Here is a 25,023-nt window from a genome sequence, read left to right as displayed (position 1 = left end):
GAGGCTTCTGGGAAAACCGGCCCAAGGTGTGAGCGTGTCTGTCTGCCCTACAATGGACTATAATCCCTTCCAGGATGTACACTGCCTTGGGCCCAATGCTTGCTGGGATAAGCTCTGACGGCCCAACGACCCTGTATTGGAGGAAGCAGTTAGAAAATGGGTTGATGGAAACATCACTCTGAGTACTTTCATACTGTTAAAAAATAAGAAAATAGAAGTGATTCATCGACATTCGAAATTAAAGAACCCACTTTAGGGTTGTTCTGTGTTTCTCACTACAGTGACACAACATTGCTGGTGGATAATATACTTACTATGAGGTGCTGACTTCTGGTTGTGGTAAGGCATGGTTTTCACTCTCCCTGAGGCTTTGATCACTCAGTTGAATAAATGATCATTGTACTAAGTGGATGGTTGCACTGTAGTGTTTCTTAACTTGCAGTATTACGTGATGGCAAAAACATAAAGTTCTTTAAAATTCTCTACACATGAGAATAAGGATTGGGTTTTGCTTTAAGTTCAACTACAGGATGTGTTTAAGTTTTTCTATCCAAACTCTTAGAGTGCAAAACATTTTAAGATAAGCAACACCTTAGTCATAGAAGGATGTAATTATGAAACTGGTACTCTTTCATGTTGTGATCAAATCTCTTTATTTTTAAATTCAGTAAATAAATCAAAATGTCCTTGCAAATAAACAGGCAACAAGAAACGCAAAGGATGTGAAACAAAAGTATGATTTTTTCTACATGTGATAATTCCCCAAGACTGACTTAAGAATGTTATATGATCTAAAAATTAAATATCTGAGGACTTGCCACAACGTTGTTGTTTTTGGTGGACTATGGGCTTCATAATTAAGTCTTGATAGTTTTTGTGCATGTGTTTGTGTGTGCGCGTCTCGCTTGCTGTGTGCGCGCGTATGTGTGAAAAAGCTTTAACCCAGTTCTGACGTCAGGTCGCTTGGTATTTTACCTTAGCGTTATCCTGCAACACAGTTCAGTAAGTAGATATCTGTTAACGTACAGTATAGAGGAAGGGAGAGACAACCCAGCAAAATATTAAAAACAAAAACAAATAAGCGTACTACTTCAGGTGTGCTATTCGTGTCACATTAGCGTTAGCTAACCTTAATTGTATTAGATTTGGTATTGTTCAGAGTAGGCAGCATTTTGTTACAGGCTGGTAAGCCGTAGAGAAATCGCACTCTCCACCCGTAGCGACAGTTGGGAATGTAGCTCCAGCCGTAACCGCTTGATTTTTAAAGGCAAGATCGTCTTGGATTTTCTTAACTACAGAAACCGCTTATTTCGCCCGTAATAAGACAGAGGCAAAAGATCCAACATGTCTGCGAAGGAAAGGCAGAAAGGAAAGGTGACCAAAGACAGCGTTACCTTGCTGCCTTGTTTCTATTTTGTTGAGGTAGGTGTTCTTGTATTTAAGCATCTTTGGAGAGTACAACACAATGCGTCTCCAACAAGGTTGTTGCCTATGGAATAGCAATGATAGCAGTATGGAATCAGTGTTTTATGCAGTGTGATGCATTATACCTTAGGTCTGCAGCTCTCTCAAATCAAGTGAGGTTTTTGTGGATTTAAAGGATTAACCGCTATGCACTAACTAGAGTATATTTGCATGAGAATCACGTTTAATAAAATGTCTCCATGACCACTGGTATTACGTACAGTACTGTGGCTTTCAGTACCTTGAAGCTACATTTTTCCTGCCACCATTAAATTAATATATTAATTGAATAAATAATTAAATGAAACGTTAATACCTCCCAGTCCTGTCTGGTTTGCGTTAGCAATTGGAAAAACTTAACATTTTTTATTGAGTTCGCAGTACTTAACAAGAGCAATGTTATTGTTCAGTATCTCGTATCATTAATTCTTCAAATCCTTTAAAGGGTACAGGCAGAATCTGCATGCATAATTAGATATTAGTCCCTAGCCTAAAACAGTTTCTCCTGCTAGTTTTTCAATAGAAATGTGTCATTATAAAGACATTTGCTTTGTTAATGTGTTTGTGTTTGCGTCGGCAAAGCGTTGATCTGTTTTTTTAATGTTAATTTCAGGAGCATCTTAAACTAAATTGAGAATAAACGCTATGGTCATTCAGACAGTAGGCTATGTACTGTATGTGAGTGATAAAATATATACATGTGCTATGTAAGCTCTAAAATGCAAATTAACCACTTTTAATAGGCTAATTATAGCATTACATATAACTTAATACTCTAGGTTGCCAAGGGAGTATTTATAATAAGGACATGCAATATTTAGTATTTGATATGATTATTGATTGTGCACAGATGTTTGTCCATAATTAGCTTCCATTCTAGATTTGATGTAGAACGGTTGTACTTTCTGTGCAAAGAAACTAATAGAAAAGAGTTGCTTTAGTATATTTTAATACAAACGTTTTTTTTTTCAAATTGTAATTTTGTTGGAAGTTATTATTGCTCAAGAGTGTATAATGTTGATTACTTACAGCTCTATTACTGCAAGTTCATGTTAAGGCCTAACGTACTGTTTTCTAAAGTTACAGTAGCTGTTTTTTAGAGAAATTCTGTGCTATTGAAGTTCATTGTTTTATTCTACTAATCATTTCAAGTGCAAATTAATCATTACTGTCATACTGCAATCAAAGTAATTTTAGTTACTAGTTTTAAAGTATAGTTCACCCATACAGAAAATCGCATCTGTAATGTCTTCAATGCAAACTCACAGCAAAAAAGGTAAAAATGTCTTGACTGCACACTAACACTGTGAAATTTCTGCATGGTTATAGGTTTAGAGCATCTCAGTTAAAAACCTTGTTTTTAGTTTTTGCTTTCAGGTTGAATTTGAAGACACTTTAAAAAACAAATAAGGTAACATTTTCCTTTTTAGGATAATATGTAAACTTAAGAAAGGAAAGAAAAAACTGTTCCAACGCATGGCCTGAAAACAATGACTGCAGCATGTGTATCAGGCTCGCATTAAAGCAAAATATATTTTCAACAAGTAAAAGAAGGCTGATGTAACACACAAAGTGCAATATGAACAGATGTGTTAGCTTACAGCTGACAATGAAATAATTGTTCACATCTATCAGTTTATATTTTATCTTATATTGATCAAAGATTGTTATAACTGTGTAAGATTTTTATTTAAATGAGCTTTTGAAAAAACTACATTGTAGCTGTTCCCCTTTTACACATGAAAATGGAAAATTATTGCTAGAATGATATACAGTAGGGGATTCTATGGCTTTTGTGGTCCACTTTATAGGCCTAGAGAACAGAGACAAAAAAGGAGAGAAATACAGACAGAAACCCCAAATTGCCAAATAAAGAATCATTGACCCATTTAAACTATTTTGTGGTATGATACTGTATTGAAGAAAGTACCTGTTCCATTAGCATTTATAATATCCAGGCAAAAAAGAGAACATAAGATAAAGGGTTCAACAATCACTCTTTAATACAATATACAGTATGTGGCTACTTACAGTAAGATCCCAATGCTTCTAAAATGGTTCGCTATTGTAGAATCACATATAAATGCCGTATAAATGGGTGACCCTGCGCTCTGACCCCAAGCTTCTCTCCCTGTCTATGTGTCTCATGGAGAGCAAGCTGGGGTATGTGAAAAGACCAACTCCTAATGCAAGAAATTGTATATGGCCAATAAAGTGATCTTATCTAATCTTATCTTATCTTACATTTTGGACCTATTCCATTATTCTGAAAAAGGGGAACGTTTCTAGTTTTGGGACATTTTAACTGTATAAAGACAAAGTTGTGGGATTCCCTCAGTGGCCATTGTACTGTACATGTGCCATTGGTTCACTATAAGATTGCAGTTCAGGTTACATCATTATTCAAGCAGAACTCTATCCTCTCCTCTGGGTGTGGGCTAATTAAAGCACAATACATGCCATCAAGACAAAAGTGATTAACACATTTCTTGAAACACAGGATTGGTTCCTTCCATGGCTGCAAATCGGGAATTCCATCACTTTCAATCTCATCTACAGGGAAAAGCATAAGAATGGAGAAAATAATCCAAATCTCCCATCAACATGACGTCTGCATCAAATACCAGATTCTTAATAAGGAATTGTATAAATCCTTAACAACCAGCATAACATTAGATTTAATAAACCTTACTAAAAAGTGTTGGTGGGTGAATTCTATATGCAGTACATTAAATGATGCTCCGGTTTCCTGCCACAGTCCAAAGACATACTGGTAGGTTAATTGGGTTCTGGGAAAATTGGCCCTGGTGTGAGTGTGTGTGTACAGTATGTGTCTGTGCCTGTGTGTCTGCTCCTGTGATGGACTGGCGTCCCATCCAGGGTGTATCCCACCTTGCGTCCATTCTTTGCTGGGATAGGCTCCAGCTCCCCTGTGACCCTGAAATGGACAAAGCAGTTAGAATTGGGTATGTAATGGGAGATACTATCAAAATGGCTGGAAAAGGGCAAGAGAAGCAGCAGACATTATCATTTCACTTTGTCTTACACTGAAATTCCTCCTTGGTGGCTACACCTCAACATTAGCAATGTATGTCTCATCTTCATAGAGAGAAGCAAAGGACAGAATCAGAATTGCATGAATGACAGTTGCACAAGCTGCATGAAGTTACAAGTAAGGGATATAACATGGCAGATATTTATTAGTCTTTCAGTCAACAGCAAGACCATGCAATGACATTTTGTATTTCATTGGTATACTTCCCTAATGAGTTTTATCAGTTTCCTTTTTATGTTCAATTACTATTCATTCAACTACTATTCAAATGTACAGAGGTGATGGCACAGTGGCACAGATATTAGCATTGCTGCCTTACTGGGACCCTGGGTTCAATTCCGGACCAGGAGTGCTATCTGTGTGGAGTTTGCATGCTTTCTCTGTGTTTGCCTGTGTTACCTTCCAGGTGCTCTGGTTTCCTCTCACAGTCCCAAACATTACTGGTAGCTTAATTGGCTTCTAGCAAAATTGGCCCTGGTGTGAGTGTTGTGTATGTTTGTGTCAATGTCTTTGCGTCTGGCCTGCAATAGACTGGCGTCCTGCCCAGAGTGTATCCTGCCCTGCACCCATTGCTTGTGGGGATAGCCACTGCCTCCCCACCACCCTGAATTGGATGAAGCAGTTAGAAAATGGATGGATAAGATGAGAGGCAAGGAATCTCATTCCCAGATAAGTACCATTTCCATTTTATGAAGGCTTAGGCCCACCATCTCCTGTTTTTATCAAATGTGCCAGACAAAGCAAGCAGTCTTGCATTTTTACAAATGAATTATTGAAACTCTACTGTAAGCAAAGTGGCTTTCTATGTTTGTAATCATGGTATTGTGATACCTGGGGGAAAAAAAGATTATTTGAATATAAGAGTAGAATGATTTTAAATCTTGAGTTATGGAATAATGTATGAACAGTTAGGTAAACTATACATAAAGTAGGTATACAAGAACAATTGGAGTGTTAAGTTTTTTTTTATTCTAGTGATGTTTAACACACTAACCCATCTTGGCACCATATTCTTAAAAAAACTAATTCTTCCCTATGTTTATACAAAGCACTACATAAGGGGGTTTCTGTTGAATTTTACATAACCATTCGTGATAAATACAATGATGTATAGTAGATCCATGTGAAGAATGAAGATAATGCACAGAAGCTTTTTATGTAAAGTCTGCTGGGTTGTTCTATTATTGAGGTGGCACAGCTGACCTATATTTCCGTCCAAATACCAACACTTGGGAAATGTAAGAATAATCTTTTGTGGAGTGATCTGAAGCAAAATTTAAAGAAACAGAGAGGAATGAAAATCAAAACAACTGTGTTGTGTGCTTTTTAAAATTCTTTGTAGCTTTAAAATGCTGCTTTTGCCCCTTCATGCATAATATGGATGGACACATTACTAAAAGTGACACATTATTCTGTAAAAATATGTGTGATTAAAAACAGAAAAGTGCCTTTAAGATGTGCTACATCCTGTACTCCCCAATTAGATACAATCAATTGACATTTGAGTTAGATGCCTCTGCATCAATGCAAGAAATATGATGTAATGTTACATAAAGTTACAGTGTACAGTATGCATTTTTATCTGTCGCTTAATGCTAACCTGACAATCGTGTGTGAATAAAATATGAAACAGTCATGTTCAGTGTTACACTGTCACTAATAGCAATTGCAGAGTATTTTAATGACACCTGTCCATTTGATAAAGAATGCTTAGCAATTGTTATTCAAAGACATGCTTAAAATTCTTTGCTTCCCACTATGAGTGAGTGACAGGGCTCAGTTAGCAATAATTGGGTAAAAGTGAAATGTTTCTCCTGAATTTTGGAAAATGCCATGATGTTTACTATTTGTGACTACTCATTTCCATTTTGAAAACTCATTAATGAAATACTGGGAATATACTGAATCTGAAAAAAGTCACCATTCTTAACCTTTACAGTGTCACAGTGGCAAAATAATATTACAATTGACAAGTGTATTTAACAGTGCTAAAAGGTACACAGCGGAATTCTGTTTTATCTGTCATATAAGATGTACTGCACAGAGTACATTCTGTTTATTTCAAAAGCATAGCAAATTGTCTTTTCCTTATTAGAACAGATTTGGTCCTATAGGTTAGTAGCTGGGAAAACAGCACATTTAGCACAAAATATTATATATTCGTATTGGGTTTCCTTAAGAATGTTTCTTATTGCTAGATTTTTTACATGGAGGTGGTGAAACTTGACCATGTCTCATGAACTCAGTTACAACTGCCCAATGATCTGTTCTGGGCAGAATATCCTTTTAGGATGGAAAATTTAATTACTACTCATACGGTCCTATAAAACTTGGCTAGCTCAGCATGAGTCAATTAGAATTCTTACTTCAAGAGACCTCTCTCTGTTCCAGAAAGGCAAACACACAGTGCCGATCGATTGTGTCCTTCTTATCAGACATTCTAAAATAAATTTAGAATCATTCCATATACTGTAGAAGTTCTTGTGCCCGATGAAAGTAGTGAACAGTGAGATTAGCAGTACTCGGTTTACTGAGAATCTGACAATGATCATCGATTTTAAAATCTTGATGATCTCCCGGCCTTGAATTATTTTTCTTTTGCAGAAAACAAAGTAAAGAGCATTTAAGAAGGACCAGATACCTAGGGTTATACAGTATTTTGCTCTTCTCTCCTAAGCCTCCCAGCCCTCTCCAGAATATAAGAATAAATTCTGCTGCTACTAAGAAAGAAAAAATGTTATATCTAGCATCAGCTATATTGTCTCTCGGGAAACAAGGTACTTCAACCACTTTAAGATAATTGCCTAGATGTGCACAGGGAACTGTTAACACAATAGCAGAAAGTCAGTACAGTACATAACAGAATCCACAAAATACTCTGAATAAGTAATTAGTTTTTATGTCTATTGTATATATTAATAATAGTTTTGAATTTCTAATCTCATTTAGGTACAACTAAGTGATTCCTTGGACTAATACAACTTACCAACCTGAAGAGGAAGAAATAGTTTGTTTTCATGCTTTTGCTACCTAAAAGGAAACCTAATCCTTCTTAATTCTTTTGTGTTACTAATTTACAGCTGCCAATTCTGGCCTCCTCAGTTGTCAGCCTGTATTTCCTGGAGTTGACGGATGTGTTTAAACCAGTGCGCTCTGGGTACAACTGCAATGACCGCAGTCTGAGTATGCCCTACATTGAACCCAGTCATGAAGTCATTCCATTCCTCATGCTGCTCAGCCTGGTATTTGCTGGACCTGCAGCTACGGTCAGTGGTACTCCACAACGATTAGAAATAAGAATGCGACATGAAGACTTCGCTTGTATATTTGTTGTGATTTGTTTTGCTTCAGTCCTAGGAATATTTGCTGAGGTGACTGAGTGTACAAATTGTTATTGTCAAGGAGGTTTCAAAGGTGAATCTGTTTTAACTGTTCAAAATATTTAAGCTTTTAGTGGAATTAAATTTAATGAAGTGTACAGCACATCCCCAGCCCAGATTTGGTTCCTTTCTCTCAAGCATAATGTCAGCTATAGGGCACACACCCTCCTTTAACAGTAGTGAATTCTGATATGCCAAAAAGCAAGCCTCTCTTCACAGGAGTATTAAATGCTGCTGAGAGTCCTAGATGGTTATGTCACCACAACACTTGTAATACAATGAGCCTTGTTACAAAAGCATACATTTTTAAAAAGGTAAGTTTAAAGGCTGGGGGCCAGTTAGCTGTGTTTAGAGACCAGTCATCCATCCTCAGTTGCTTCCATGGCAACAATTTGGTAACCCATTCTGTTCAATTTCTTAATCCGTAAAACTGTTGCATTAATTATTATCCTATTATAGAAGCATTAACACCCTTCTGTAGTTTTTCTAGTGCCATTTGTATGTTTCCAGCATTTTTCTTCTGATCTAAGCTAAAGGAAACTTTTTGTAACATAACGCACAGTATACAGTACCTTATAAAATAAAGATCTATCTTGGTCATGAAATGGGCGAACAAGAAGACTGATGGGTTTTAATGGACCACCTAATTATTTTCACACTCCAATACCTATGACACTAACACCACTCAGTGACGCAGAGCACCCATAAGTCCCATTTTATATATCCAGAACTCATACAGTTGTAATGTTATGACTCAATCTCACCAGGATTCTTGCCTGCAGAATACAACGTAGATGTGTTTTCTCCCATAGATATTGTAAAATGATAGTGTTGTCAGATAAATTCAGGTGTCACTTAGTAAAGACACAGCATACACTGACAAAAGAAAAAAGAAACTACAAAAGACTTGCTGAGATCTCCTGGTGTCAGGAGTGTAACATGTCTACTTTACTGATCACATTTTGAGACTTCTGATGCAGCAACATTAACATCAGTGCAACCACTTAATCAATATATTAATCATATGTCAAGGGTCACTAAAGAAACCACTAAAGATGTTCAGCATAAATCTTGGACCATTAAGATTATGATCCAGCTGTTCAATGCATTTGAGTACCTGTGGGATGAGATTGGTAGGTTTGTGTGTCAGTATCAACTACAGTACCAGCAAATTATAAAAGGAGCACACACAGCCTATATATATTTGTAATACTGTACACTGTTTAGTTTTGTGAATGTTGCTATACTAACACTGTGTTTCAAGAGGACTCCCTTAAGCCTTTATAATTAAAGTCATATCTTTGTAATGACATATTTTGTGAACACGACTGTCATTTCACAGGACTTTCCTTTTCCCTCCCTCCATATTCTATCATGTTCAGTCTCTGGTGCATATACTGTTTTTTGTTACTGTCAGCTTTAATTTTACTTCAGCCTTCCCAGGGCAAAATCTTACCATCACTTGGGGAGTCTGTTCTCTCTGCTCTGGAGGGTGATTGTTGTATTATTGATGTCCGGGCCTTTCTTTAAACTTTCAATGTAACAGTGAGATTGCTGGCCATTTGAAAATAATGGATTTTTTTCTTAAATTCTGCTTGGGTTTTTTGCAATTGTATGGCTAGGAAGTTATGTGATATGTCGTATTGCAGTTCAGTATTGCTTTAGTTCTGTTGTTTAAATCATAATTCTTGATAAAGTTACGTGAATTAGGATTTGTTTAGGTAATATACACGGTACTATTTGTTATGCTAAATGTATTGGTTATTGTATAGCCGCCCAAAATGGCTGTTAAGCAGAGGAATGCTTTTATCTATATACAGTAGAGCAACACAGTCAGATGAGCTGACAGATGAGTTCTTCCCAGTCAGTTTCCCTGTCCAATGGCTTTGATCCAGATAGGATTGTTTAATCACAGCAAATCTGCATGAGCGTTCTTATAATCTGCTCATACATAAATTGAATGGGGGAAGGATGGCAGTTTGGAGGTCAGGGCTGCTGCCTCAAAACTCAGTTTTGGATTGTGGTGCATTTTGTGTGGATTTCACATGTTCCCTCCTGTGTTTTGTTCCGGAGCCCTGGTTTCTTCCAACCTTCCAAAGACCTTAATCAGTGTCTCTAAACTGCATGTGTGTGCCTGTGTGTGCTTTGCAACAAACTGGCATTCTATCTGCAGTGAAGTCAAGCCTTGCTTCCTGATTGTCATAGGAAAGGCTCCAGATTGTCACAACACTTATCAGGAATAAGCAGCTTTCTAATAATGGATGGATAATTTGAATTATTTTTCAAAATGTTTGCCCTGTGATTACTTTAATTATTTTTAAAAATGGGTTCTGAGAACATACAGTTTTAGTCCACTTAATGGGAACCTCATGCATGAAGTGGTAGTAACTATGGAGTTATCAGTCATTATCTTAACGTCCTTGCAAGAACCACTTAAGGGCCTTTAAAACAATTACTTTGGGAATTCTATCTTCTTTTTTAAATGTTTGACATAAAAGCAGTCATTGCATCTCAATGTCTGTCAAATTCCATTTGAGAAAGTTTTTAATCTCCTTTTTAATTGGTAATTACAACTGTTTTCTAGTTCATTAATCAGAAAACCTTCCTTCTTACCTCCCCTATATGTTAATTTGATTAGTTTTTTGGGTGACTTTTTTATTCATTCCTGTTAGACACCTCATTAGTTGTTTTTTTTTCATTTGTTTCAATTATGTTTGATTGCTTTGAATTTAATTTACCTTGCCAATCTAACTCATTATGAGTCCCATGGTTCCATTTTCTGCCTGTAATGGGTATCATGTATATCTTTATACATTTCCAGTTGTACAACCTGGAATCATTTTGACTGAGTATTTGAATGTCTTACAGTAGGTGATTTTTAGTTTTTCCAGATCATAAAGCAATATCTTATATCAGAGAGGTGTAATACTTCTTTCTTTTTATTAGAATTTCTCATTTGTTAATAAAATTAATTTATCTCCATGTAATTCAGTGTCCCATGTTGATTGGGATGAGTTCTTTCAATTTGGAAAAAATCTATTAATGCCAATCAAATTACATTTTTTTTCCTTTATCTTTGTAAGTTGCCTTTTTAACCCCCCCACAAAAAGTATGAATCTTTTAACCTTGGAGGTAAATCCGAGAGAGGCAAAATAAAAATCAGTAAGTGTCTTTCAGTCCCACTTTGTTGCCAGTTGTCATTCTCAATAGCATGAATCTTACCACCACTGGTAGACACTTAGCTCTAGAGAGGAGGGTCATGCTCAAGCAGTCACTACAAGATCAAACTGGGCTCAGGTTCAGGTTGTTACAGTGCTGTAGAGTGAGCCAGTCTCAGGTGATTTCCATTATACCAGGATCACAGCAGGACAAGACCAAATATATTGCTCACTTTTTCTCCCTAGTGTGATAATAAAACTGGCACCACTGTTATAAACTTATGATATAATATAACTTTCAGTGTATGCACTGAGTGCCTTGCAAATACATTCACTTCCATATTTTATTTTTTTATTATTTTACTTTGCAGTTTTTGCTGACGGATAACTTCTTCCATGAGGTGTCTGAACATTCAGGTTTTAATGGAAAGTATACACTTTAAAAAATGTGTATACATCATTTATAAGTCAGCAAAATGGGACATCACTGGAAGGAGGTGAACTCCTTTGTAAGACTGTATTGTCTGTGTAAAGTATGCTATGGCACTTCAATAATAATGATGATTTTGATCAAGGTTTCTTATGTGCTAGAAGCAGTTTGAAACTGGTAGTAACTCTTTGTATGTCTACAGCACATAACATACTGTATGAATTTTTATTTTTTAATTAATTTTCTGAAACGAATTACAGAAGGAGAAGAAGGCCCAATAATCTTTTTGGAATGTGGCTAGACAGCCATTGTTCTATTGTGACAAGCTTGGATAATTCGAACAGGAGAAGAATTAGTAGTTTATCTACACTTGTCACACAAAACAGAACACTAAGAGTCCTCTAGAGCAATCTAAACTGCAAGGCATGCACAGAATATAAAGAAACTTAAGAAGTTGCTTCTTAACATTGAAACAAACAGCAGTGTGACAAACAGCAGGCTGTCCCTCCATGGTGTCCCAAAACCATGTCTAGGTATACAAATTAATATTTCCAAATAGAAAAATAAAAATATGGGTAATAGGTTATTTTTTTATACATGAAATGTGAGTCACATTTTTTGTGTAAAGAGTCATTTTTGGACATCAGAACTAGTTACACCTCATTTCTCACTAATTAAGTGCCTGACAAGCCTGAAGAAAGCAGTGTGCCTCATTCTGTGTGCAGGTGATCTTTTTAGATTCTCCTGGCAGATAGTGAGATTGCTGAGGAAAAGTAAAAAACTCAGAAATCATCATCCTTAAACTTTATGGAAGACTAATGAGAAAAGGTCTGTGAGGAACCAGTAAAATGTGTTTGTGGGGAATGTTTAGAGGGAGTTCTGGAATATAATTTTAAGAAAAGACATACTGGAGCTCTAGGATTCCTCTTCTTTTTTTATTTTCTTTGTTAACAGTACATGTTCACAGTCTTGAACTTTTATGACCTGTACATTGAAAACAATCAATCATCTATCCTCAGATTATGATTGGAGAAGGTATTCTTTATTGCTGCCTGTCAAGGAGAAGAAATGGGCTTGGAACAGAAGCAAATATTAACGCGGCAGGATGCAACTTCAACTCTTACATTCGGCGAGCTGTCAGGTTTGTTGGTAGGTCTTAATTTTCATATGTCATGGAAGCATTTTTGGTCTACAGTTTCAACTTCAGCATGAGGGTTGTAAATTCTGCTTCATTAGTTCTGTATTCCCTGAAACACTTTTTTTTAGTTCTGAATGTACTTCAAGGAAACACCTTTCTGAAATGGTCACGTATATAACATACATCAATTCTTAACTTGAATATACACGCATGGCTTAAGTATTAATCCCTTTCTTTAGCCTTTATTCTTCATATGAGTTTGTGGTATATACTGTACATTAACCTTCTTTTCTCAGGCAGGCTTTGGAATACTGCCCAAAAAGTGTTTTGCTTTTCATTTACAATAGGGGTAGGAGAAAAAAATGTATGTGTGTGACATCTAAGTTCCATGACTTAATTTCATATGCTTGGCCTTCTTTCCAGTTACAAACTTCAACATCAAGTATTCTATACTAATCTTTTAAAATATCTTTTAGTTTAGAATTCCTAAATAACTATTGGTAAAATAATAATTAATCTGTTAAAACGTATCTTATAACACACTTTTCTTATTTCCTTCTCTGTGTTTCCTGTTAGGGGTTCATGTGTTTGGACTCTGTGCCACTGCTCTCATCACCGATATTATCCAGTTGTCAACTGGATATCATGCTCCTTATTTTCTAACTGTATGCAAACCCAACTACACCACACTGAATACATCCTGTGATGAGAGTTCATTTATCGTAGAGGACATTTGCTCAGGTGTAGACTCTGCTGTTATCACTGCTGGCAGGTAAATTAATTCCGTCTGCTTTATACTGTATAACACTTTAATCTTTTGTCTACTTTAGTTATCAAGTTAAATTTTAAGTAATGAACTGAATGTCTTTTTTCTAAGAAAAATGTTGAAATTTGAAAGGGGTGTGTGCCTAAGAGTTTCAAAGAGGGAATTTTTTTAAAGTACTCCATTTATAATCATAAACATCTTTTTCATTATAAGATACTCCAATTTCAATAAGAAAATGTAACCACTAGTTTCCTTTTTACGTATTTGTTAAAACAGCAGTGCAGTCAAGCTAGTCTGAATCTTGCATATTTTAATACAACACCATACCTTCAAATTAATGATTTTTAAAAACTATTATGTTGAAATGAGTGCGTAAGAGTAATGTAAAACTCGGTTATGTTAGAGCAATTGTATTATTTACACCTATGAAACACAATATTAAATGTGGGTTTTCATGCTAAGTACACTTTTTTCATTTGGTTTTTAATGTTTATTGAGAAATGATTTAACAGATTATCACAAAACCCATTAACTGTAACTTTGATAATGTGTTACCGTATGTGGTTGTTTGATACACTTCAAGAGTAGGCTATTAAGAGTTTCCTCTCACGTTTTGCTCATATTTTATCTTAAATATAAAACACAAAGATAGAAACTTAATGGAAAACTGAAAATATGTTCCTACTTTTAATATATTAAAGTAAAATTGTATTCATTATTTTACAAAAGGTTCTTTACTTCATTTTAATAGGATTTTACTGTGGCTTTGGGTTCCTTTATATTGACATGGAAAATTTAAGTGCCAATTGAGAGATAAGCAATTGAAACAAACTGAAAGATATCTCCTAGATATAGATGTAGAATCTCTTTTTCTTATGCCTGACTAATTTACAGTTTATTGTGGTTTCAATTTTCTTTTATTTTGGTTGATAATGTTACTCTTTGAATGAGGTAGGATTTGTGTCTATTCCAGGTAGATCAGATTCAAGGCTTTTGAAAATGAGCTCATTGATTCTAAAATGAACCTATAGTATCAGTGGGACTAGAAAAGGGACAGATGGCAAATTCATAGAGTTGACCATCTTATTTATTTTTCATTGTTCATTCTCTTATTGAGTGAGTAATAAATTAATTGAAATGGTTTTTCACACTGACTGAGCACATACAAATGACCATTATATCAAACCTAAGGATTATAAAATATGAGATTGGCAGTAGCTCAATGTATAAACACTATGTAGTTTTTTTCCCAGTAGAGTACATAATGTGTTGATCCAGTCATTTGTAATAATCATTGTCTTACATATAGTATTGCGTAATTTATAAATTGCATAAGTTAAACCTTAAAGCTCTGCACTGTTGCTATCATGTATGGTTTAGGGGCATCCGTGTTTGAATATATGATTAATCTTTTTTCTTTTAATCAAAGAAAACAAACTCTCATATTGTATGCATGTAATTGAATACATGTAAATACTTCATCAGACTTTACAAATGTCAAAATGTTTAATGTAATAACATATAAAATAACCCAGTATTTCAAGATGCAATAATGAGTTATTCCAGCTATGTGTTGTAGTTATCAAATAAATGAAGATGTATTTAGATTCTGAGATTCTTTAGAATTCAAAAGGAGTTATTCTAGTTTATATTTTATACATATTCAATAAAAGTGCAATGGAGCAAGGCAAACACCTGCCCACCACTTGCAACCTTTCATTGAAACCATCTGTCCATTGAATACTTAAATTATTTTTTACAGCGACTTAAAAGAATAATCTTGGCTTGAGAATCACTAGAGACTCTCATGCAGAAGTCTGAAAAAATCCCTGTTGTAGGAATTGAAGAGAACAGTGAATGTCATTCCTTTCAGCCCACACAAATTTGAGCTCTAGTGCACTTACTGGATGAAGCATCGTGCCGTGCAGCAGTGTAGCTAAAAAAATTGCTAACACCTACACGCTTCCACGCACAAAATGCAAATTCGGATTTATTGGGAAAAAGTTTCCTGGTTTTGTCACTGTATGCAAAAAAAATCAAATCTATCTTGGGCTGTACTTTGTGACATCAAGATTTGCGGTTGTGTATATGCTTTAAAAAAATCAAGATCGGTGCCTTAAACGGCTGATTACTTCAATAAATACAGTATGACACCAGTGTGTAGAATATTTTTGTTGAGATTCCTAGTGGCTTTCCCACCAAAGGTGCTTACATACAGCAAACAAAGATGTCTGTAGTCCAGACAATGCTGGCTGAATCTAAAATATGCCATCAGTGGAATCAGTACCACCAGGGTGGGTACAACGGAGAACCTACAGTATGACTCACAGTGTGAGAGATGGCTGATGATCCTGACAGAATGTGTTCCTGAAGAAAACACGGAGAGACCCCTTTTCTCCTATTATAGGAGGATCAGAACAGTAAACGCAGGTTAACTACCAATTCGTGTCCCAAAGAATGAGATGTAAAAATAATTCCATATTTCAAATTTTAAAAACAAATAACAAAAGCTCATAGTATTCAAGTCATATTAGCTGACTAGTCAAACGCCACTTTCATTTCTGAAAAAAATGAAAAAGTGCATTGAAAATGTGCAATTGGAGGAAACATTTTGAACATATTTAGTGATTTATCAAAATGTACTCTCAGATTTGTATTACATCATTTAAAAAAACATTCCTCTGCCTTTTGTATATGTTTTTTTCATTTAGTGCTTCTTTTATACAAATGACTTACAAATCCTACAGTTTATCATCACTGCAGCGCATCTTTATGTCAGTGTCAAGCAAAATAGACTTTTTTAGAATTACTGTAATGCATTGCACATCTGTAAATGCACTTTCATGGTCTCAGTAAATCTGTATACAGTTCCTGCTCATCTTCACATTTGAAGTATCATTCAAATCCGTTGGTCTCTAGTCAGAAGCTGGAACATTTAAAGCAGAAGAAGAGTAATCCTGTTTTTCTTCCTTTTTAGGAAATCCTTCCCTTCCCAACATGCTACACTGGCAGCTTTCGCGGCTGTGTATGTCTCTGTGAGTAATTGATGCCGTGTTAATTGCCTTGAAACACAAGGAGTGTCTACCTAAAAGACTGGTTTCTAAAAGCAACTATTATGTAAAAATAATTTTGTTGTCTGCTGCCTTAAGAACAACAGCCTGTTCTTAAATGAATGACAGCCATTCTCTTCTGTGACACGCATATAGCCAACAGTGCATGTTTTAAAGATAGATAGCAGCATACTTAAAATTGTCGCAAAATGCAATTCCATTTTTTACAGCATTTGAAATGTTTATACTAGAAAATAAAAAGAAGGAGTAACAAAGAAAGAGAATGATATGTGTTAAAGATCTCCATATGCCTTAAATACACCTGTAATTAAGAGATATTTTAGATTGAGCCTCGTCAGTACTGGGATAGGAAACAAAGTTCCTGCTATAAGTGTTGTTGGTGGACCAGTACTGGTACTCTGGTTCCCTCTGGACCACAATTTCCAAAACCAAAGCCTCATTATAGAGACAAGTATCAGTGTGATGTAGTTGTTCCTCTTTCAGATGAGATGTTAATCTAGGAGGCTGACTTTTTGAACAGCAGTGTTAACATCTGTGTCCCACCCAGATTCAACTTTGGATTTTAACAGTGTCGCCTACCTAAAGTTGCTCCTTAATTCAATCTGTGAAATTTCTCCACGTGATCTTCAGTAGTATGGTATGGTGAGGTTGCTGGTAGACAGTTGTTTTGCTTGCTATGTACAAATGCAGTGAATCTTAAGTAATGAAAATATTTCCTTTGACAATTATTGGAAAAAAATTTGAGGATTAATTGATGTTGTTACATTCTAAAGTGACATCTGTTTATAAAGAATTCACAAGGAAGGCAAGAAAAAGTAAGAATGTAGTACTGTATGAAATACACTGTCGAAAGGTTTTGTGGAACAACCTAATCAGACACAGTAAAAATGATTAAACGCAATACGTTTTATATTTCTCAATGTTGTTTTTCAGATGTATTTTAATGCCACATTGACAGACTCTTCTAAACTTCTGAAACCGCTGTTGGTTTTCTCCTTCATCATTTGTGCCATTATTTGTGGGTTGACACGTATCATTCAGTATAAGAACCACCCTATTGATGTCTACTGTGGCTTCCTCATCGGTGGAGGTATAGCTGTATATTTAGTAAGTAATCAAAATCAAGACTTTTTTTGCAGACTACTTTTTACCTGTACTTGGTACTAAGATTGCAAATAATTACCTATGGTTATCTACTTAATAAACCTTAAATGTGTTCATTATGTACTATTGGTAAATCCTGTTCATATACTGTAATAGAACTCTGAACTCTGAGACTACTATACTCGAAACTGTAGATGAGGTAACATCCCCATAGTTTCCTTTAGGGATTTAAGTATCTAAGTGTTTTGGATATGGGGCCTTAATTGTACCATAATCCATGTCTTTAGTTATGAAGTTAAGAAAGTCTCAGTAAGATAAATTACAACACAGTGTTTCCTCTTTTTACAAGTAGAAGCACTTTCACACAAAGGGCCTGACTCAGAACAACTCTAAACACTGCTTTCTTCCATCTTATGCTTGAATTAACTTCATGCAGTATTTCAATAGTTCATGTCAGATAACTCTTGATGGTATTCAGTCTCAGTGAAATACAGTGGAGAAGAGTATGTGGAGGGAATGATCCTTCTCATTCTCAATTAAATCATCTGAACTCAACTTTTGGTGGCACACTGCAATACAGCAGGACATCTCTGAACTCTGAATTCTTTCTGGCTATAGGTATTTTATTCCTTTTAAAATAGCTGAAGTCACAAGCGTTCTTCCATAAGGCTCATGTGACTTTAAATGTAAAATGATTAGTTGGTTGAAGATAAGCAGTAATTGCGTGGGCTTTATCATGCCACATCTCCTTGAGTTAAATGTGGGATTTCTTTTAAATCAGCGTTTGTTTGTTTTTAATTCAGGAGGAAAATAAAAAACAAAAACAACACAGCACACCACCTCTCACTCCCCTCCCACTTTTCCACCATTCCTGCCCATGTGGCCACCCACCACCATCCCAAAACTATAGAGAAACCCAAATATTTTCCACGGCAGCACATACTGTACAGTAGGAGTGGGCTTAACAGAACTTTGGTGTTGTCCACCTCTGAACCACGCAGCTGGTCAGTCCCCTGTCTTTAGCCATGTAGGGTGGCAAGGAGTCAAAGTGCATCTCAGTGAAGGTTTGAGATGAGTAATTATGACGAAAACAGCCATTTCCAGAGAACACTGGAGAAGACACACACCAGGTGTATTTCCCACAGTACCGCGAATTACAACTGTATTACAGAGGGATTTATAGTCCAGCCATTGTTACCCTATTACCATGAATGGAGGTTTATGAGTGGCCATTCTACTTGTGGCCCAGTGGCTATTCCTGATGTTATCCCCACCTTTCTCCTATTCGTGAACTATCACGTACAATAGCAGGTGTCTGTTTTAAATTCACTCGAGCCAGGTCAGGAGGAATTGCCCCAGGCCAAAGTCCGATTTCTAGAGTTGGAGCAATGCAATGCAAAACTCTGTATGAGCAACATCAAGAGAAGAAAGGATCCACTGGCACCAGGGGAGGGAATGTAACTGCCACCACTGAGTGACCAATCTTTTTAGCAGCAGTGCTGCCAACCAGCCAGATCTGTCTTTGCTGTACAGATAAATCAAGCGATGATTCACCATTCAACAAAGAGATCAACAGAGAACCAGAGGCTTTGTTTCCCGAGAACAGTCAGCCAAGTTGAACAAACCTGCCCCCAGAACTCAGCCTTATTATTCTTAACATGCTCACATCTTTAGAAAAGAGGGTGTCAGTTGCACCCCGGGGGTACAAAGCACCCTTCAGGGTGCCACTGAATGATAATGAATACGCTTTTAAAATCTCTTGAAACCGCTGTATTGTTGCATGCATCCTTGAAGAACACAGGCATTATAATGAAGCCAGGGGCTTTGAATAAGGTTTTAGATATTTAAAAAAGTGCAATATTTTATAATGAAGTGACATGTACAGTACACTTTAATAACTGATTATACAAATTATTTCTAATTGAAAAAATAAATATGCCACAAGTTACATATAGTTAAAATCATTATCTTGAATTAATTTTGCTATTACATAATTAACATTGAAAATTATATATAGTATATATATATATGTTTGACCATGTTTGTTATAACAAATATATTTAACCTTTACAAACAATGGAACTTGAAGGAATACACTCATTTATACACCCACACACATACATATTCACACAAGAATTCTGTTCTGTAATGCCTTTGGCGGTATTCATCACTCATTAATGCCATGACAGTAATAAAGACTGACAACTGTGTTTTCACTGACCCTGCAAGATTCAGATTTAATTCACTAGTGACATAGTCACATTATGTTTAGTGACATAAAGGACAAAATCACAAAAAGAATTTTACTACTTTTGGTGAAGACTCAAGTGTAATTATTCTATAGTAAGAACAGTTACAAATGTGACAAGGCCATTCGCCCATCTAGCCAGATTGGTACCAGAAATCCAAACGGTTTTTGTCTTTGTTTGCTTCTGCTGAGTTTGTTGATCTTAGTTATTTAATCTACAGTTTTTAAAGAAACAAAGATTTACAACTGTAGTGCAAAAGAAGAAGACAAAATCGTAGGTATAAAAGCATGTTGCTCATGTGTGGTCTTCTGAAGAAGCTGTGATGGCGTTTTTTTATTTTTGGTTTTCAGGGACTCTACGCTGTAGGCAACTTCCAGTCTAGTGAAGATAATACAAGCCAACAGGCACATCACAGAGAACCTCTGAGGTCTCTCACAGACCTCAGCCAGGACACAAGCAGACACCTACAAGGCAAGAACGGGAGCAGCAGCGATGGTATCTCCTCCCACCATTCCGAGAGCATCCTGAACCGCAACCACAGAGAGTCCAGCTCCCTCACCAACCTCAAGAGAGCCAGCGCCGACGTAGAGATCATAACCCCCCGCAGCCCAATGGGCAAAGAGAATATGGTGACCTTCAGCAACACCCTCCCCAGGGTGAACACACCTGCTCTGGAGGAGGCTGCAAGAAGAAATGCCTCCATCCATGCGTCCATGGATTCGGCACGGTCGAAGCAGCTACTCTCCCAGTGGAAAAATAAGAACGAGAGCCGCAAACTGTCCTTGCAGGTCATGGAAACCGAAGCAGGGCATTCTCCTCAGAGGTCCATAGAAATGAGGTCAAGCTCAGAGCCAGCAAGAGTAGGTGTCAATGGAGAACACCAAGGTCCAGCAGGTCAGTACTTGAAACTTGCAGCCGGCACAACCCCCTTGCCTAATAACAGCAGCGGTATTGCTGGCGGGGCTAGAGTGTCTATCCAGTCACGCCCTGGTTCTTCACAACTGGTTCATATTCCAGAGGAAACACAGGAGAATGTCAGCACATCTCCCAAAACCAGTTCAGCAAGGTCAAAATGGCTGAAGGTTGCAGAAAAGAGTGGAGCTTGCAGAACTAACAACCAGCCTAGGATAATGCAGGTTATTGCTATGTCAAAGCAACAGGGAATGCTGCAGAGCAGTCCTAAGAGCTCAGATGGCAGTACTGTCAGTTGCACAGGAGCAATCAGGTACAAAACGCTGACAGACCAGGAACCTAGTAATATAGTCAGAGTGGAGGCTCACCCGGAAAACAACAGGCCAGTCGTTCAGCCTCCATCAAATGATGGAACCGGTTCGTGGAAATGGAAATCACAGGAAAAAGGCAGCATCCGTCAGTCTTACGAGCTTAACGACCTGAACAGGGACTCAGAGAGCTGCGAATCCCTGAAAGATGGCTACAGTTCAGCTGACAGAAAAAGAAGCAACCCGGACAGCAGCAGTGAGCACCACCATCACCATCATGGGATAACTACCATAAGAGTGACACCAGTAGACGGGAGTGAGGCAGCCTCCGAGACTTTGTCTATAGCCTCAAGTCGTGACTCTACACTCAGGAGGAAAGGTAACATCATCCTGATTCCTGAAAGAGGCAATAGCCCAGAAAACACCAGGAACATCTTTTACAAAGGGACGTCACCAACACGGGCTTTCAAGGAGTGAGGTATTCTAATGTGTGGCCTTGTTCAGTGGATTTACATTGAAAGATGTGAATGAAGCTTGCACTTGGGTTTTTTGCTGTCATTCAGTCGTTTTCTGTATAGGCTAGTCCATTGCTCGTTGCCCTAACTGGAAACGTACTGCTTTTTTCCCCAAAATAAAAAGCTATATTGTGCATGATATTTACAGTTTTGTATAGACAAGAAAGCACAAAGCCCAGTGTATAGGTAATACATTTGATGTATATTTCATAATAATCTTCATTCTTCACAGTTTCAAATCTGACACTCATTCTGATCTCTGGCTATATTTAAAATGTTCCAATTTTTTAAAAATAAATCACTGATTAACTTTTACATTCAGAAAATCTTCTGCTTTCAGACAGAATTCAGTTATTTCTTACTTTACACCATTCGCTTTCTTAAACACCACAGTGTTATTGCTTATTGCACTTAAAATAATCACCGCAGGATGTGCTTCTAAAAGATCTTCTTATCATAAATATTAAAACAAATTTCTATATTTTTTCCAGTGTACATATTTGTGCTATAATATGGGTGCTATACCACCATCTTACTCAGATTCTGTCACAGCTGAAATTCATATAATGAAAACAAAAAAACATTTATTTAAACTTATTCTCAAAGACCTATAACAGGGGATTATTTATGTTTGCATTTGCCAGTAATTAATGAAAGAAACTGATGTCTCAGATTGGTTTTTATTTTGTGATGCATATTTTGGATTTGTGCAGACCTTGAATACACAATTACAGACATTTGCTGCCTTGGGAATGCAGCGTTGAAACCAATATGTGCACATCATGATTAATTATGAAATTCTTATACAAACACAACAAAGTGCTCTTCTTTGGCGACATAATTTACTGTAGGGATGAGTATCATGGACTCTTTTGTCTTAAAGTCTGCTTATGAAGCTGGTAAAACTACTGTTTTTAATATAAACATGTTTTAGATTGTGCTAAGTCAGTTGTATTTTTTATAGAATTCACACAGATTTTCTGTTTTTCACCTCTAAGGAAGAAACAATGTAATATTATTTTTCTTCAAACAAACCCTTCAAATAGCTTCCCTGGAAAATCACTCTCTCTTTTTTCTCTCTATTTTAGCTGAATTCCCAAATCATTAGCATCACTTTGCATCAGAGTCTAGTCATTCTGCATTACTATTAGTGGAAAAGAATGTGCAACTGTGTAAACTCTGTGCAAAATATATGATCCCTCTTAATACTTCATTTCTCATCAGTAGTATTTGTGAAGTGAATAAAATTCAGTCACATACAGTAAGTACCATATAAAAGTATTAAAATTCTTAGAAAAGATTGGTTATTATAAAACTGCTTTATGGCATTCTTCTGCTTCTTTTTACACCATGCACAGTGATGAGCTGTTCATAAACATTTAGAAGTCCAGCAGGCACTATAGAGTAAAGTGGTGATTTGTTAGCAGCTAAAATAATAAGGTGACTCTGTATTATGTGTGTGAGAATCTTTTTCTTAAATATAGTTACAAGCAGCATAGACTAATGGATGGAAGGCTCTAAGAAAACAGGGTTAATTATAGACCAGATATCACAAATATAAATACAGGTAGTGAAATTATCTGTATCAACATTTTTTTCTTTTTAGTATAAAACCCATGACTAAGTTTCATTCTTATTCTCTCTCACAAATTAATAGAAAATAAAGCACGAATTCTACCAACTACAGTATACTGTAATTTTCAACATTTAAATATCAGCAGTATTAGAGTTTACACCAAAATTTCACAGACATCTTAGTGTTTTTGCTTTAATAATATTTTGCTGTTATCTAGACACCTTAAAATATTAAAAAATAATCAAGGCTCAAGGAATGTATTCTGCTCATTTCAATTTATTTGTGTTAAACTATTGAACGTCAAATAAATAACCTTATAGAAATCTATAAATTCAGTTGGGAACTCTCTATAGTATTTTTGTGATTAAATATGACAAGTATCACTATTATATCATTATTTTTAATATACTATATATGTGCCAAAGGGTAACAATATCTTTTGTTATTTTGTAATATGCCTGTAATCTGGTATATTCTTTTATTTAAGCAGTTGTAACATCAGCATGGTCATTTGATATTTAACAGAAGGCATTTTTGTAAATTATGCCATTATTTGGCATTGACTTGTACCTTAATTTTTACTTACTATTGAATTAATTGCTCAAATATTTCATCTTTGTACCACTGTAAATAAATATTTGTTACCTGCCAAAAAAGCAAACAAACATGTATCTTAGCATTATGTAGAAATGATGACATAAAATGAAACCTTGGACATGCATTATGTGAGGTGTATGCATTTAAATTGGAAGATACGTGGAAATTTGTACATAGTGTAGGACAATGTTATGCAATGTTTTGCCAGTGAACATCTGTATAATGTTAACTTCTGTTGGTCGGTATGTGAATCAATCAATGCCTTTGTAAGTAAGCACTGTAGCGTGTACAACACAATCTTGTGAAACTCTCCAGGTTGTGAACAGGCCGTCTAGCCCTGTATAAAGTTTAAAATACAGCTTATATTTAATTGAAGACCTGACTGGGTTTATAAAAGAAAATTGTGCATTGTCTGAATATTGAAATAAATGTTTGCTACTAAACCAAAGAGTGTCTCTTCTTTTTCATTGTAGTATGGCCATGAATTATTTTTAATCTGTGTAAACAGGTAAGAAAGGTTCAAAATAACAGGAGGCCATTCAGCCCAACTACGGTAGCCTATCTGGTAGTTAGTAGTTAATTAATCCTCATTTTTTTTAAAGATACCAGACCATCAGCTTCACCAACATGGCTGAGTTGCTTGTTACAGACTCCCACAACCCTGTGAGTAAAGAAGTGCCCCCCCTTCTTTGTTTTAAACATTTACATTAAAATGACCAGAACCAATAAATATTATGCATTATTACTGTATCAGTATTGGGTACTTTTCACTGTATCTTTAAAATACAGATTAACAAACTGTGATAATGCACAGCAGAGAATTGAATGAATATCCACAAAGGGATTTTAATGTTGTTACATACAGATACGTTATATACTACCAGGGCATCAGTGTTCGGCTTCTAAAATTTGTAAATGTGAGGTCCTGGGTGGGACACTGCCCTGCTGGGACACTGTACCTTTGAGCAAGGCAATTCACTTGACTTGTTATACTCAAGGTACTAACCCCAAAAATAGTAAAACATTCAGCAGTATGAAAATGTAAATTGCTTTAGATTAAAGTGTCTGCAAATCAAATTAATAAGGTGATATGCTGTACCACTTTTCTTTCACAAACCAACATTTTAAATTAAATAGCCTTATAAATGAAATAGTTAAAATTAGATCAGTGCAACCAGTAGTATAAAAGAACAGGTAAAGGTTTCTTCCATGCTAGAAGGTAACACAATGTTTTGGTTGTGGACCCTTCTTAATTTGTGAGAGATAGAGGGAAAGTGGTAGATAAATAATGATAAGGAGA

The 25,023-nt window shown here is 36.1% G+C and overlaps 1 protein-coding gene across 1 annotated transcript; it reads left to right on the top strand.

Moving 5' to 3' along the window:
* Nucleotides 1-957: 957 nt before the first annotated feature.
* plppr4a (phospholipid phosphatase related 4a) lies at nt 958-24,171 on the top strand. The gene is made up of 7 exons (XM_088598314.1): nt 958-1,422; nt 7,600-7,785; nt 12,507-12,636; nt 13,202-13,397; nt 16,369-16,426; nt 17,396-17,569; nt 20,166-24,171. The coding sequence occupies exons 1-7, from the start codon at nt 1,345-1,347 to the stop codon at nt 21,510-21,512; spliced, it is 2,169 nt and encodes a 722-aa protein (XP_088454440.1). The 5' UTR covers nt 958-1,344; the 3' UTR covers nt 21,513-24,171.
* The last annotated feature ends 852 nt before the right edge of the window (nt 24,172-25,023 follow it).

This window comes from Lepisosteus platostomus, chromosome 11, assembly GCF_059453375.1.
Source record: "Lepisosteus platostomus isolate fLepPlt1 chromosome 11, fLepPlt1.hap1, whole genome shotgun sequence".
Taxonomy (NCBI): Eukaryota; Metazoa; Chordata; class Actinopteri; order Semionotiformes; family Lepisosteidae; genus Lepisosteus; species Lepisosteus platostomus.
This window is presented reverse-complemented; position numbering and strand designations above follow the sequence as displayed.